The sequence below is a fragment of the Trichechus manatus genome, unplaced genomic scaffold (assembly GCF_000243295.1).
Source record: "Trichechus manatus latirostris isolate Lorelei unplaced genomic scaffold, TriManLat1.0 scaffold00027, whole genome shotgun sequence".
NCBI lineage: Eukaryota > Metazoa > Chordata > Mammalia > Sirenia > Trichechidae > Trichechus > Trichechus manatus.
In genome coordinates this window covers 8,542,052-8,558,891 of record NW_004443963.1, presented here as the reverse complement: position 1 = coordinate 8,558,891, position 16,840 = coordinate 8,542,052, and the positions used below count along the sequence as shown (strand labels likewise).

Below are 16,840 nucleotides of genomic sequence, written 5' to 3'. Positions count from 1 at the left end.
CAATGGGCTCAAACAGCAATGATTGTGAAGATGGCGCAGGACCAGGCAGTGTTTTGTTCTATTTTATATAGGGTTGCTATTAGGGAAACCCTGGTGGTGTAGTGGTTAAGAGCTACGGCTGCTAACCAAAAGGTCAGCAGTTCAAATCCACCAGGAACTCCTTGAAAATCCTATGGGACAGTTCTACTCTGTCCTATAAGGTCGCTATGAGTTGGAATTTTTTTTTTTTTTTTGTATTAATCAGAACTGACGTGAGGGCACCTAACAACTACGACTCTGGTATGTTAATTTAACTGATTACATCTTCAAAGAGCCTATTTCCAAACAAGTTTCTTTCTTTCTCTTTTTAACTTTGAAAACAATAGGCTCAAAAGTCATAATTTGTAGTGAAAAAAGAATTTTGTAAATTCCTTTTTTCTCCCTGTAATATAATGAGACACAGGTTTTAGTTCAACTGAGACCCAACTGCATCTCCGTTCTTTCCACAGGTTGGTTGTTCATCTCTTCCTTCCTTTACAAAAGATATCCCATTATTCTTCCATTACCAAGCTAGTTTGACTTTCTGATACTTGCTACTAAGAGTTCTAAGTCTTTTCAATTATGAGAAAAAAAAATTAAAAACCCTGAACGTGTAAGGATCTCCTTTCTGCATGACAACTGTTTGTCATCAGTATATTTTGACTGAAATAATACAGATGGGCAAAAGGATACACTATGAATTCAGTAATAAATGAATTTTTTTGTTAATCACATCAACATGTATATATATAGTATTTGTTAATTAGGAATACGTGCATGCCCAAGACATGGTTTATTCAGTGTATAAATGATGCTTGGTGACCATACAAATTTGCAAACTCTGCAATAACTCTTAGCGACATACTCCTACTCCCAAACCCAAAGTTGCTCACAGTCCACAGGTTAGGAGCCACTGTTTTAGATTATCTTTTTCCCAAAGTCATTCTCATTCCCGAGTTCAAATGAACTCTTTCTTGCCATTCTCCAGCACCAAACTTTGTCTATTCCAGTTTCTAAATGTTTTGTGAATCCATCCCCTGCTTTCTATGCAACTGCCACTGCTCGAGTCCGGGCTCTGGTTACCCTGCACATACACTGATGCAACAGCCTCTTTTCTTACTGTCTCTCACGCCATCCATCCTCTACACTGTGGCCAGAGTCACCTTTCTGGTTGTGTCTTTTCCTTGCCTGAAATGCTGCTCCTCATGTATCCAGTCATGATATGGGCTACCGTTCAGTCATACGTAACTCCTGTGTTCTGTAAACACATTGTGTACTTTTTGTCCATGCGCTTTCGTTTGAGCCAGTTCTTTTGGCCAGAACAGCCTTTCTCCTGCACTTGGCAAGCTCATGCTCAGCTCAAATGCCACCTTCTACGAAACTTTGTTATTCACCCCCACAATCCTCCCAGCCAGTATTAGCCACACCTTCTCCTGGCATCCTGTAACACTAAATAGAGACTTTGGTTATGGAGTTCTCACACTCTGGGCACTTTATGTGCCTGGAACATAGTAGATGCCCAATAAACATGTACTTAACAAACTGATGTGGACTGGTGTGCTTATTATGATTATGGACCTCTCTTTGAGATCCATAGCTCTGAATAGGATTCTGTATTCTATGCCTAGTGGAGATATAGAAAGAAGATTGCATTTCAGTTAAGAAAAAGTTATTTTCCCAATTATGGTTTTCCCATTTCAGTCTTTTTTGGCATCTTATTTCTTCCAGATAAATAAAATTTTCTGATTGCAAAAGCAATAGTAAACACATCATGCTTACATGGACTCTGGCATCAGACAAGCTTGAGTTTACGTTTTGCTACTCACTTGGCTGTGTGCTGTGCACACTGTATTTAACATCTTTATGCTTTACTTTTCTCATCTGAAAAATGGGAGCTATTATAATGGCACTTCATAAGATTGCTATGAAGATTAAACGGGGGAAATGCGTGTAAAGTGCTGAGCAGTGTCTGGCACAGTAAGTGCTCAATAAATGTACACGGCTGTTACTGCTACGTTCAGTGCAGAAAAGGTGTAAGGTCTGTGAGACTTGGGTATAGCTGGAGGCCATGGCCCAGGATCTTTACTGTGTTGCACTAAAATATCTGAATTCAAAAGCCTTGGAGAATAATTTTGATTATTTCTCTAGAATAGCCTTTCTCAACTAGGGTTCATCTGAACCACAGAACTCAGAAAGACTGGAGTGGCTATTTTGTCATTTCTCCCAAGAATGCTACATAATACCATAAGTTTATTCATTACATACAATGCATGCCTTAGGATATTGAGGCTTCATTCTCTCCCTGTGCCCTCCCCTCTAAGAAGGCTGCTGTGGTGTCTGGAAGCCTGGTGCAGGGGCTCAGCATAGTTTATCAGTCACTCCTCGTCAGCCCTCTCTAAAACCTCTTCCTTTTCCACAATCTTCTCACTTAAGAGCTGCTAAAATTCTTCCCCCCTCACTCATCCAAATTGCTCCTCAACACCATTCATTTGGTCCTTCTCCATGTTTTGCTCTTCCATAGCCAATAGCTGTGACTGTGTTTTTCTTGGAAGAATGGCAGCCATTCCCCATCTTTGTACCCTCTCCACTCTTGGAATCGCAGTGAATTAATATCTCCAAGAAAATTATTACCAGTAACTGGACCACACAGCCTATAACAGAAACATCACAAGTGGGTAGCTTTAATGAACAATTTATTTTCTCGCAGTTAGGAGGTTAGAAGTCCAGTTCAGGGTGCCAGCTCTAGGGAAGGCTTCTCTCTCTGTAGGCTCTGGAGGAAGGTGCTTGTTCTGCTCCAGGGCGATCTTCCTGCGGCTTGGCATCTCTCTTCCCCCATCTCTACTTCTAGTTTGTGTTTAATCTCTTTTCTCAAAAAGAGATTGACTCAAAATACACCCTCTATTAATCCTGGCTCATTAACATAACAAAACAACCCATTCCCAAATAGGATTATAACCACAGGCATAGAGATTAGGATTTATTAACACATATTTTTCGGGGACATAATTCAATCCATAACACTACCTTCAACATGACTTTTTTTCATGCAGACTTTTCTAACTCTTGTTGCCTTGCTGCTTTCAATCAGCTCTCCCTGACAAAAATTATAGAATTATCTTCGCACATCATCTACCCGTGCGCTGAGGCTTCTGCATGACTCGTGCTGTCTGGTGAAACAAGTCTGCTCCTCCCGGGTCCATTCCTATTTCCTGTTCCTCGTAGTGCTGACAAGGCTTGTGTTGCCTTCCGGAAAGGCAGCAGGCACCTTTTTCTGTTTGGGGGTTGGTGGTGGTAGATCATGATGTCTATTCTCTTAGTCAGGAAGAATACTGGGTAGACGCTTAGCAGTGTTTGCCCCAGTTTATATAATTGAATATCATATAGCCATTACTTTTTGAAGAATATTTATTGACACGGGAAAATGCTCACAATATGTTAAAGAAGAAAGCAGGATACAAATTTGTAAATACAGCATGATCCCAATCTTGTAGTAAAATAAATTATATATGCATAGAAAAAATACAGGAAGGAAATACACTAAAACATTAACAGGAATTATCTCAGGGTAGTGGGATTTCGGGTTAATTATTAATTTTATGATTTCCTGCATTTTCCAAACTCTCCACAATGAACATATATCACTTTCATAATCAGGGAAAAAAAGGAAGTCAATGCAGGTGATACATAGTACTGGGAGGCAGCAAGATTGATGTGGTCAGAAGGGGGTGTTTGGAGTCACTGCTGCCTCAGCCTGTGTCATTTATAAAGGAGGGTAACACCCACCCTGCCAGCTTCCAGGGCCACTGGGCATGTGAAAGGGCCACAAATGCCTGTTCACTGTTACTCTAAAGGGGAGGCCCAAATGCCTTGCTTTAGGACACACTCCTCCATATCTTGCTTCAGAGGTCAGGAGGGTGTGCACAGAGGGGCCTGCAAAGTGTGGTGGCCAGCGTGTTCTGATCCTCCCCACTGCAGAAGGTCACCAATGCCAGACAGATGTCTGGGGGAAGCCTGCAGCCCTTGACTCTGACCTGTTCTAAAGGATTCCACGTCCTCATCTGAAATACAGTGCTAACTGAGCAAGTTCCCCACTCAGACTTCAACTCCAGGTTACATCTCTGTTTAAAAAGTTCTTTGAAACCAGTCTTGCTGAAATAGTTATTGCTTAAAATGGCCTGAGAATTTCCACTCCCTCACCACACTCTGTTCCCAAGGGTAGGGCTCCCAGCATTCCAAAGTGTTAAGGAGGCACAGTGTGGGTCCACTGGGCAGTGTGGTAAAGAGGGAGCAGTGCTGTGAGTCAGTCTGGCCAGAGCTGGACTATTACTAGCTGTTTGACGTTTGGCAACTGACTCACGCTTTCTAGAGATGATCTCTAATGAGATGTAATGTGGGTTACATGAGATAACATACATGAAAAGCCCAGAACATAGTAAGCATTCAACAGACGTTAGTTCTCTGTCCATGTGCAACTCAGGAAGTAGGTTTTGGAGAGATCACTCTCAACCTCACCCCCTGCAAATTCTCTCTCTTCAGAAACAAAGCTTAGCTAACCCCGCACAGGGAAACTCAAAATGAAACAGAACTCACTGAAAGCAGAAGAGCACAGCTACTTCAACAGGACAGTTCAAACATTAACACTGCATAAAGCTGACAAAATGTCATTTCATTCAACATGTCTTCATTTAGGTAAGCTGACACTCATGCCAAAGCTATTTGCCTGTAGAAATTATAAAAATACTTAAAAAATGCATTTTTAGAATGAAATAAAATACTTAAATTCTTTTTCTAAATGTTTCACTTAATCTAAAATTATGAATTGCCAAGGCTTACTTTCTTTGCAGTCAGTTAAAACATGGGGCACTCACAACTTCTACTCCAACAATTCTGGTTGGATGAAAACCCTAAAATGCATTGTACTCTCTTGAAGAAGTTTAAGGTCTTCATTCTGAGAATCAGAATGGCCATACTATTGTACAGAGGTATTTTCTGGGTCAACTAATGTCCTTTGGTGAATACTCCCTGACTTGCTCTGCCTTGAATAGTTTTTCATTCTTCCCCAGTGCCCTCTCCAGTTTTCAGTTGGCTCTTTTGTTGCTTCCAGTATGCCCACCTTCAATCTAGCAGCCCTCCTTCTTTGCCATTTTTGGTGGGCTTGAAAACCAGGTAACTAAATGTTAGAAATACATGCAAATTTTAGTGAAGAGGTGAAAAGTGACCCCGTGAGCTCTCTCCTGTAAGTCAACTGCAAGAAATGCTATGACATGTCTTCTGGCAGCTCAGAGGCCTTTTAAAACTCAGTTCTTGATGCGACGCTTTGCCAGAGAAGTGACTTCTAGACAAATGACACGTTCACTACTACTCCATATACTTTACCTGTCCTAAAGAAGGCTAGTATGATGGTAAGTGAGATAATGGATGTAAAACACTTTAAAAAAGCACGAACTGTGAGACAGTATTGTCTATCCCATGTAATTATAAAGAAACACACACAGATGGCTAAATTCAATCAACCCCAATGTTTTATTTAATTTAAAGTTTTAAAAGGCAGTGGTTAAGCACATTTTCTATCTATCTATATATATGTACGTACTATATATATACATATATATTTGTGTGTATATATATATATATATATGGAAACCAATCCCTTTCCAACTTTAGCGGCCGATCAACTAAGCCCACTGTCTATTGCATGATTCATCTTCTACTTCTTCATATGACCAATCCTAAATGTAAAAATAAACAACCTTAATCAGTTTAACAGTAACTATTTGTTTCTTATTTTTTAAATAAATAAAGTTACCATTAAACTGATCACATATGGTAGAAAGGTAGAACACATACACAAACACACACACACAGTTCCCAATTTAAAACACATGACATATGAATGACCTATAGGTACAATGGGTGCTGCTGCCTCCCCGCCCCCAGGAGGGGCCACGAAACAACCCCCACTGCTTGGGGAGCCCCTATTCCCACTGCTGGGTTGGAGGGTGTGTGTTCCTGGCACTCCAAGTTAGCCCTCAGAATGCAGGCTCCCCATGCAATGATACAGATGGTGGTTCAGTTCTACGATACTAGTGTTCAGGTACATGAGGGAATAAATAGGCATTTGTAGCTGCCTGGGAACTAAACCATCATTTATAACTCTTTATAGGGAGAAATGTATTCTGAAGTTCTCAATAAGTGACATACAAACTTAGAGTGTAATCAGTTTGCAAGTCTGGGGCCCTGTGTGTGTTTGTGTGTGTATATTTCTATATATTTATAAAAAAATGAAGTGAAGTGAAGAGTGGTGCTAGGTTCCTGGAGCAGCTGCTTGGCTTCCATTTAGTCAGTCCTGATCTAACAAGTCACTTGCCTCAGGCCTTCTTTACCAGCTCATTCTGTCTCTCACTTGCTTCTGTCTGCTGGAGAGATTCAGAAGAGGCAGCTCACACAAACCAGAGGAGTGCACAGCTCAATCTTCTGCTAAGAATCCTGGCAAACAGAACTGCCAGATTCAACCGGGGCTGCTTTACAGAAAGAAGTCCTTCAGTTCCATGCTGAAGAAATGGAAGTTTTGTTTTTTTTTTTTTTTTTTTGCTTCTAGCCCCTGTAACTCCATCTAACTGCAGCTCTGTATGAATGCCTCAATATTGCAAAAAACACAGGATCACCTCTTAAATACGCTGGATTCTCAATGAGTAAACCAGTTAATGTGTTTCTAGCCAAAGCAAGGGCATAAATGTTTTAGAGAAAAGACTCCCCTGGAGCTACAGAGAAAAGATGCTGATAAAAGCAACACTGAGAGTGGAGCAGCTGACGCTCTCAGTCTGTGTCGGAGCTGGTCTCTTCGATGACGGAGTACTGGTTGAGGGCTTCCTCCAAAGGCGTTATTGTCCCATCAGGTTTTAGTCCCATTGGTTTAAGCAACTCCTCTCTGGAAAGGGAGATAAAAGAAAAAAAAAAAGTATTCACCAGCATCTCACACATACCCTTCCCCCACCCAGATTCACATCCTTTAAAAAGAAAAGTCTTTAAAAAATCAAAGTATTTTTCTTCAAGCTCTGTGTGTTTGTAACAGGAAAGAAGAAAGGGGCATAGGAAGAAAAAGAGGGAGATAAAAGACTTCATTCACACAGGCCAAACCTACTAAACCAATTAAAAGTATGAAAAGTCAAGGTCTAAATGGCTCAGGACAAGGAGCAGGTCTCTTCTATTTTTAATAATCTGCTTTCCCCTCCCCTTTTGTGGATTTGTTTTGTTTTAGTATAGCTGCCAAAACTTCACCTGCCCCCAGTGGACCAGGCATACAATTAAATGGCTGATTTAATACACGTGCTTTTCACTCAGTGGAAAAAATCTATCAGATTTGATTTTACTTCCACAATCTCCAGCGACACATAAGTATTTGTTGAATCAGTTGGCCTTCCCCAACTTTCTCCTGCCTCCCTTCTCTCTCTAACACCATTGCTTTCGTTTGTGGCAGTTTAATTATTGGATTGACGGCCATTTTAATCTCTTCAAAGCTCCCCAACTGCCTCTTTTCAGCTAATCCAATTATACCTACTCTACAAGTTACAGCCTCATCTAAAGATGATTAATTATTGATTAAACCAATCAAAAAGCATTAGGAAAGATTTATTTAATCTTTTCAGGCTCTTATTTATTACATGGCGATTACGGCAAATCTACCTGTTGGGTTGACTAACTCCAGTCCTCCTCCCACCCCGAAAATGTCAGCAGTGTACCTTAAGAGTGGTCTTGAAAAGGCACATGAGCTGCTTAAAATGTATTTCTCACAAAAATGGGCATCAGCCTCTGAAAACACATCTATGACCAAGAACCTATGCGGCACCAGTTAGAATGTTGGGATTTGGAGAGAAGGGAAATAAAACCTCTCCCCTGCCTCCGCTGTCATTGCCTTAGGCCAGCACAAAGACAGGCTGCCTCCCAGAGAGGCCAGCCACACAAGAGTGCAATGGTGTTAGAGGTACACTGAGATATCGGGGGAGGGGTAAGAACAGCTCAGTGGTCCCAGGATAAGCCAACAGGAACCTAATTAAGCAGCTCTGCCAGCACCAGAAGACTGTTTCTGAGAGTCTGAAAAATCTGTTTGAGAAATGTGGATGGCTAAATGGCTAAGTGGAGGCTCCTGAATGTTATGAAGTAGGAAACTCATTTCCTGATGCAAGAAATGGGGTCATAGTCATAGTTTAAAGTTGGAAGGAGCCTTAGGGATCATTTAGTCCAACCCTCTCGTTTACTTAGCAAACTGAGTGACTTACCCAAGGTCACGTATCTAGTGGCAGAGTTGGACCTGGGACATAGGTCTCCTGAGTCCCAGTCCAGCGTTCTTACTAGCACACCACATGGGGATCAACTGCCCTAACTGCACTGGAGGAGCACGCTCTGAGTTTATGTTTGATAACTATGTGCCAGCAACTATGTCATATCATGGGGAGAACAGGAAGACTGGGCACAGCTGCTATGCTGGAGGAGCCGGTGAAACAAATATACAAGAGAGAACTTAAAACATAATGGGGTAAATGCTGTAACAGAATTATGAACAAAGAACTGTGACAGCTCTTGAGACGAAGCATAGACCGAAATGCCTGAGGAAGGTGGGGAAGGCACCAGCAATGAGGTGTAAATGACGGGTTGTATGCAGACCTTTCCTGATCGTGTGAGTTCATCTTCTCTCTCTCTGTGCCCTCATGAAGCTATGAAAGGGCCCAGTGTTCAGGGAATGGTGATGTTTGGTAAAAGTGGCAGGAGATGAGGCTGCAAGGGGAGTTTGGGGTCCAACAGTCACGTGTCTTCAATACCAAAGTAAGGACCTTAGATTTTATCCTGTAAGGAGTGCCTGAAAAGATTTGTCTTATAGGAAAAGTAACTCTGGCAGCAGTGTAGTAGACTCACTGGAAAAGGGAGAAGCTGGAAGCAGAAAGAAAAGCGATTAGGAGGTCCTAATAGTGTGAATGAGAGGAGACAGCGCTGATTTAAGGTGTGGTGGTGGGAAGAGAAGGCAGCCTTTCTCAGGCAGATCTGGTGACCCACTGGAAAGGGAGGGGGCTGGGGAAGGAGTGTAAGTACAGTGCCCCTGTGGCTTCCAGCTTGGATGACCACCTGGATGGTGACACCAGTCACTGGACAAAGAACACGGGAGATGGAGCAGGTTTGGTGGGGAGACACTAGTATCTTTTAGGACATGAAGAGCTTGTGGTGCTTGCATGACAACCAGGTAGAAATGCTCAGGGGAAAGCTAGGGACAATCTGTTTCCATTAAAACTTCACTTTAGCACTGGTAACAGTACATGTCTACATTTTACAATATATACTCTCCTAGTTCTAACTGTGCGGAAGGACTTTGTGATATTGGATACGATATACTAATATCGTATATATAACTGATAAGAGAAGGGGGACAACATGCTGTGAATGAAACATTGAGAAACGTAAGAAAATTCAATGGTCTAAAGGGGTTGGTGGAGTGAGGGCATTGTCAGGTGGGCAGGGGATAAAGAATAGCGACAGGTAGAGAGAGGAATGGCAGATGGGACTAGAGGAATTCTATCAGGGACAGTGATGACTAGCTGGGTGAAAATACCACCACCCCTCAGCTAATACTGCTGCATCTCTTTGATAACATGATAATACTGGTTTTCAGCCATACAAGCTGTCAACCAACTTGTATGAAGTAACTAGCACTTTTTTATTCAAACCTAGGAGGAATATTCTCAAATATAATTTCAAATATTTTCGTTGGCTTCATCCCCACTCCCTAATCCAATTTTGCAATAGAAATAATTAAGAACATTACATAAGTTTTATTGCCAAACTATGGGAATTCATCTATGGAACGAGGGGCTCCATATTTTATTTCTCACTTGCGAACTGATTCTTCTCAAGCATTTATTTCTTGGTGCTTTGTATCACCCCTTCACTAAAATGGAAGCTTCTCTGAAGGTATGAATTATTTTCTTTTCCACTTGTCTCCAGAAGATAACCTGGGCTTATTGATATTTCTATGGGAAAACTGTCAGTGAAAATGGGTATCATGCATTTGTACAAATGAATTAAGGCAGTGATGTATTGTAGGGGAAAGAACAAAAAGATGTGGAGCCAGGAAGTCTGTCTGAAGTCCTGGTTCTTCCAATTACCAGCTGTATGATCTTGATCAAGTCTGAGTCTCAGTTTCCCCATCTGTGAAAAAGGGATGATGATAATAACACTAGCTCTACTTACTTCCTAGTGATGATGTAAAGAGTAATGGCAGCAGCAGCTGCAGGGGTAGTTGTAGTAGTAATAGAAATAATGTAGATGAAAGAGTTCCGTGAACTATAAGGAACTTGTAGATATTAGTTATTATTATTGTGGAATAGAGAAAAGCACATATAGACTTTAGAGTCAGACCCAACTGGGTTCTAATCCTGGACTCACCACTCACTAGCTGTGAACCCTGAACCCTCTGAACTTCAATTTCTTTGCAGAATTAGGAGAGAAATACCCACCTCACTGAGTTGTCAGGAGGGCAAAAGGCCATTATACATCTAAAGTGCATAGTGCAGTGGTTGGAATGTAGTTGAAGCCACAAGTTGCAGTTCCTGTCCCTTATTTGCTGAGGGAAGGTTTCCCTAGGCCTGCGTAGGACACTCTTTGGGAGTAAGTGGAGGAAGAATATGCAGAAGCAAACAAAAGACATGGTCCCTGTCCTCAAGAAGCTTTTAGTCAGTTCAGAAGATAAAACACACACACACTGAACAATATTAAAAGAATTACAGAACAGCAGATCAACAAGCTTGAGTTGATTAACAGGCAGAGCCCTGCTTTCCCTATCTTGACTGTTCACTGATAACACCATTTTTGCATTTGGAATTTGTTTAAAGGAGATTTCCTGTCCTGTTTGGAAGTGGAAGGATGATCTACTTATAGATGTGTGACTTTTTTTTCTTTTGGACCCCAGGCTTACCTCTCATGCCCCCATCCAAACTTTTCTGGTGCTCTTCCTCATCCTACAACTGACAGCCACAAATACCAAAATGAAATCTTTGATACAGAGATTCACCCCTGAAAGGACTGGCAAATCACCTGCTTACACTGGACTGTTTCACTGAATAAAAGCTGTTGTATCTAGATCAGCAAGATGTGGACAGGGAATGGGAAGATCTAATGAATACCACAGAAACGTTAATCCACCAGTCGTATGGGCCATGAACATGTGGGAGGGACACAGAAGGACACGGAGATGCTGATCACAGGCTCCTTGCAGGAGATGGACTCAGGGCCAGATTGAAATGACAGGGATAGACATGGGTTACGGGGAGAAAGGCATCCCAGAAGCAGAAGAATTAGTTAAGCAGAGGCACAGAAGCAAGAGTTAGTTGTGTGCAGGGACTGGCAACCAGGCTGGCTTGGCTGAGATAAAGGAAAAAGAAAGCTCAAAAGAGATATCGGGTATAGAAGAGGATCTGAATGGAGACTCTGAAAGCTCGGCTGACAAGTCTGGATTTGAATACAGAGGTATTTTGTCTTCTATTTCAAAGGCCCCACATTTAAGAATATTTATTAAAAATAATTCTCACTACAAGGTTTGAAAGCTATGAAAAAATACTGCTCTGACATATTTAAAAACAAAATATTGTCTACGCTTTAATCATTCAATTTTTTTATCCCTATGTTTCTAGCACAGTGCCTTGCAGACAGCAGATCCTCAAAAAGTATTTGTGAACTAAATTTACTTGCACTTGATATCATCTTGAACTTTCACGAGAGGAAGGGTATGGTGTCTTACGGGACTCCTAATAACCAAACCATGAACAAGAGAAAAGCTAAATCTTTGGGTAACGGATTCACTTTCATCTTCAAGATTTATAAAGTTAGGAAAGATATTAGCATTCCATAGGAAATTCTGCATAATGCTTCCCAGGGATTTCTAGTTCTGTACTAGACAGGAGCAGCTTGAGGGCAGAGTCCATGTCTTATCTGGCTATGATCTGCCAGTATAGTAAGGATGGGGCACACAGTAGGTATTCAATAAATACAGTACGTGGGCCACGACATAAATGTAGAATGGTTGGGAACAATTTGTCAAGAATCATTCTGTTATTTTAACTGTAACTATTTCCCTGATGAATCCATGTCACAGACATTCTGGCAGAAAGAAGGCCCCCTTTTTACCACACAGCCTAGAATTCCCAAATACTAACTGGGATAGACTGAGCTTATTATATATGCGGCATCAGGAGATATAGATTCTATTCTCAGATCTTCCAATAACTTGCTGGGTGCCCTTGGGCAAGTCATTTGCCTCTCTGAGCTTGAGTCTTCTCATCTATAAAAGGAGGGGGTTGGACAAGATGACCCCCAAGATTCTATTCTAATTCTAAGAGTCTAAGTATTAGGCTACTAAATCATTTTGATCCATTTAAAAAGCTGCTAAGCTTTTAAGACACTAAAACTCATTACTGCTAAGCCATTGTTCAAGACATTCTAAGCCTAAGAGTCAAACACAGCATCCTACCTAATTGTCACTGATGTACACCAAGATTACAAACCCTTTCTGCAAAACTACCGGCAGATGATTAAAATGATTCAAAGGTAAATCAGAGCAATGGCAAATGTTACAAGGAAGAATTCAAATTCAATCATGGCCCTCAATAAACAGGCCATTTCATGAAGAGTCACTGGTCCTAAATTATGAAGGTCCCCATTTAAATAGGATGGGTAGGTGTCATACATATGTGTATCAGAGTAAAACGGAGATACTGTATACTGAAATGTGCATCAGGATTAAGATATTCACAGAGCAACAACTCCTTCATACTTACCTTCAATGCTATACACAGGCCTTAACACATGTTAAGACTGCCCTCGTTATCATCAAAAAGTACAGTGATGTCTACTGGATAAAGAGCCCATTCTAGGCACTGTGACAGTATCATGGCGGGCTTCTCATCTGATCAGGCATCTGGCCAGGGAAGAGATAAGCCTCCAAGAATGTTCAACTGGAACGAAACATCATTTAGAAATTTGATCTTACTAAACGATAAGGAACCATAATCTATAAGGGCTTGGCCAGGCAAGAGGACACAGATAAAGCACGACCAAGGAAGAAAACCCTATTTGTGCCCCAGTGTAACCCTTGGGACTGCTAATATAAACCAAAAATATTTTCTTAAAGATCTAGGGCTGGGAGATCATAAGCCTAATACCATATTTATAATTTTCTGTTTTTTTTTCCAGATATATTTCAGTATTTTCCTGAGCCACCATTTCACTGTAAGCATGGTACTCTGGGATGCCTGGGCTTATATAACTTCTTAGAACCTTAGAGAAGGTCCCGTTTTTTAGGGCTTCTGGTTCCTCTGCGACTCCTTCCCTTTAGAAATGAGAGTGCAATATTGGGGCTCAGATACTAACACACCCAATTGCACATTATCAAACAGGCCAGATGTGTATGTGTATAAAACACCTTACTTGACCTAAAAGCAAGAGAATACTCTTGCCTGCAGCACATTTTTTTGTGCAATACAAACAAAGCATTCAATTCAAGTGTACTTGTTGAAAAACAGGACATAATTAAGCAGTTGGTAAAATGCATTCTTGTTTCCCACTTGCAGATCTCCCAAGAGTCCCTTCGAATTTACCTATACGAGTTTCAGCTTCCCGCTTGCCACTTAGCTTGATAACGACTCAAAAATCATTCCCTTGTTTTCAAGGGCTCTTCTTTCTTGTCTGCTCTGTGTACTACAGGGCAGTATTGACACATGGAATTAATGACAGGGTCTGTAATGAAACAACAGTCATGCAAACACCAGTCTGCTCTTTTGATAAAACAGCATGTTAGAGACCTATTCACCTCCCTCTAATTGAGTACTGCATAATAGTTCCAATCCTTTCATGTAACATATTTTGTTCTATGATTGGGGGGGGGGGTAGGAGACACTGCTTCCTTCAATCACCCCCTGATTAATTCTCTGTTTTTAATGACGGTGGCTGCTATTTAGGCAGGTTCTGTTACATACTGTTTTGTTGACTTCTGTACAATATGTAACAAAACCCAAGACAAGATAATTGGAACCAATTCTTTGGCACAGGGATTCCTGCTCTTAATGTAAGGCTGGCTTGGAAAAAAGAACCCTGACATTTTAAATTAGCCATTTCATATTAATTCCTTTTAACATTTAAAAGATGGGATGAGAAGTTAGTATATAAATAAAGCATTTTAATTAACACAGAGCTTTTCCAAAATGCCTGCTTGAATGGGGCCTGTGATAGCCCCAAGAAGGAAGCTCTGTAGTCTTTGCTATAATTCCAAGTCGGGGAGTGCATTTTATTTCAAAATTTCATCATCACTGTAATAGTCCATAATCCACTGAAATGCAATAGATTTCCTAATAACTTGTGACATTCTTATAAATGTTTTTGCCCTTTTTTTCCCTCACAGAAATAATATTATAACCACTGGGACTGGTTAACATGTTCAGCTGCATACTATGAGAATGTGTCCTTTGGGCATGGACCCTGAGCCTTCATCTTTCACTGTATCTTTCATCCTTTGGCTTCTGCGTGCTGACTGGTTTGGGTATACTGATTTTTTGATAAGTCAGTCACCCAGTAGGAAGGACGGGTATAGTGGCTTTTCCGTAATGTTAGCTCTTCAGGCTGCATTTTTTGAAAACAATTATGACATCCTTCCCTCAGCCCTGATCATGAGGTTTTGGGATTAGAAACAATTGGGAAGGTAAAATATGCAGCATAAAAATCTCATTCCTAAGATGAATGGCTCTGGTGTATTGTGCACATAACCATGTCCTTCCATTTTGTAAAGATAATTGGGAGTTGTCCAAACAGTCCCATAAAAAGTCTTTTAAAAGTTAGGTTTTCTTATTGTGATCCCATTAAGTATGAGTTTGTTAAGACTACCCATCATCATTATCTTTGCAAAATAATTAAAAGACCTTGTATTAACAGAGAATCATAGAAATTTTACTGGCTTTCTTCACATAAAGCTTTTTTAGAAAAATTTTTTATTTAAGCTATTTACTTAGCACCTGACCTGATTATCTGAGGTCAGTAATTGAGGTCAAAGAGCTCAACATGGAAGAAAAAAGCAGGAATGCATGTTCTCTAAACTGTAATTCTCGTCTTAGAAAAATATGTTTATTGTCTGTATTTGTGCTCTGCATTCATTTAAAATTTAGATCATGTTACTTTAATCAGACTGACAAACTTTTGAGAGGTGTTGGTAATTTTTTCAAAACAGTATATGATCTAGAGTCTGAAGGCTGAAAACTGAGTCCTGGCTGTGTCATTAATCAGATGCCTGATCTTGGGTCAGTCACTTAATCTTTGTTTGGTCCATTTACTCCTCAATAAAATACCTCATGCCCTACCTAATTCACAAGGCTATTTTAATGATCAATGGATTGATAATGTATACAGAAACACCTTTCGAACTTTAAAGCACTACATAAATATTAGTTTTTTATTATTGTATTCATTTCTGTTAGAAGACTACATGCAAAGCTTCTAAAAATTTGCTACTCATCTTACATTAAACAGTATGGTTAGGAAAATACACAGAAAAAGGTTAGGGATAATGCTGGAAGAATAAAATTCAGTTTTATCCTTAAGTGACAGTGGTCATTATTATTTTTCAGTAATTTATACATAAAACTTTTCTATCCTATTGTCCAAATTAGCAAAAATAAATATTAATAAGAGGTCAGCATGCCAACTAACACTGTGGAATAAAGCAGAAGTTCTTACATGCTCTTCCTAACAATTAGAAAGACTTAAAAGGAAGGAGGGTAACTAAGGCAGCAAACAGCCAATGGAGATTATTCATATTTCATGTTTCTCTAACTGTCAAAAGCCATTCCAGCTACTGCTTAAACCAAGAGCTCAAAGTAGCCATTTGTACTACAGAACTAAAGGACAATGGCTACAAATAGGCAATTCAAAGGTAAGCATGACATCTTACTTAAAGCTGTCTAGCTAGCAGAAGGGCCCTTTATAACCTAAAGACACAATATCAATATCAGGCTTCTTGAATTAATCTTCCTCTGCCACTTTAGGTGTATACATTTAACTGGATCAAAGTTCCCTTAAGTGAACTTCCAAGCAACCTAACAGTGTATTTTAATGATGTACAGCAGCACTGTCAAACAGAAATATGAAGTAAGCCACAAATGTAATTTTAAATGTTCTACTAGTCACGTTAAAAAAGTAAAAAGAAATAGGTACAATTGATTTTAATAATATATTTTATTTAACCCAATATATAAAAATATTATCATTTCAAAATGTTATACATATTAAACAATTACTAATGGGATATTTTACATTTTTTTGTTTTTGTACTAAGTCTCTGAAATCTAGCATTTTATACTTATAGGACATCCCAGTTTGGACTAATTACATTTCAAGTGCTCAACAGTCATATATGGCTAGTGGTTATCATACTGGATAGCACAGATCTAAAGGGTTTTCTGATGGAAACAATTAAGATCTCTATAGTTTGGTACCTATAGCAGACCTCACAATGCTATAAAAACTGGATCACGTTTCTGAACTGTACCTGAAGACCTTTCGCTTGAACTAATTCATCACAAAGGTAGCTGTAATCAAAGTTGTTGATAGTTTTGTAAGCAGAGTAACGTAAGTTATATATTAGGAAAAAAATTATGTATCTATTACCTTTCAATCATAAATCATCTGTCCCAGTTTAAAAATAATCTTTGCATTAAAGGCAACTATTCCTGTATTTGGAGCCTTGGTGGCATAGTGGTTAAGAGCTCGGCTGCTAACCAAAAGGGAGGCAGTTTGA

The 16,840-nt window shown here is 40.0% G+C and overlaps 1 protein-coding gene across 7 annotated transcripts in view; it reads right to left on the bottom strand.

Annotated features, from left to right (window-relative positions):
• Nucleotides 1–6,589: 6,589 nt before the first annotated feature.
• RIC8B (RIC8 guanine nucleotide exchange factor B) overlaps nt 6,590–16,840 on the bottom strand; it is a 142,866-nt gene continuing 132,615 nt past the window's right edge. For 2 of the 7 annotated variants that reach the window (XR_002823651.1, XR_002823648.1), the window contains 2 exons: nt 12,837–13,794; nt 6,830–6,946 (listed from right to left, as the gene is read on the bottom strand). Coding sequence is in view for 2 of the 7 variants with exons in the window: in XM_004373790.2 (XP_004373847.1) it covers nt 6,835–6,946 (112 nt within the window). In the remaining 5 variants the exon portion in view is untranslated. Of the gene's footprint in view, nt 6,947–10,655; nt 13,795–16,840 lie in introns of those variants that run through there. The other 5 variants (XM_004373790.2, XM_023729004.1, XR_002823649.1 and 2 more) reach the window with 4 other exon arrangements.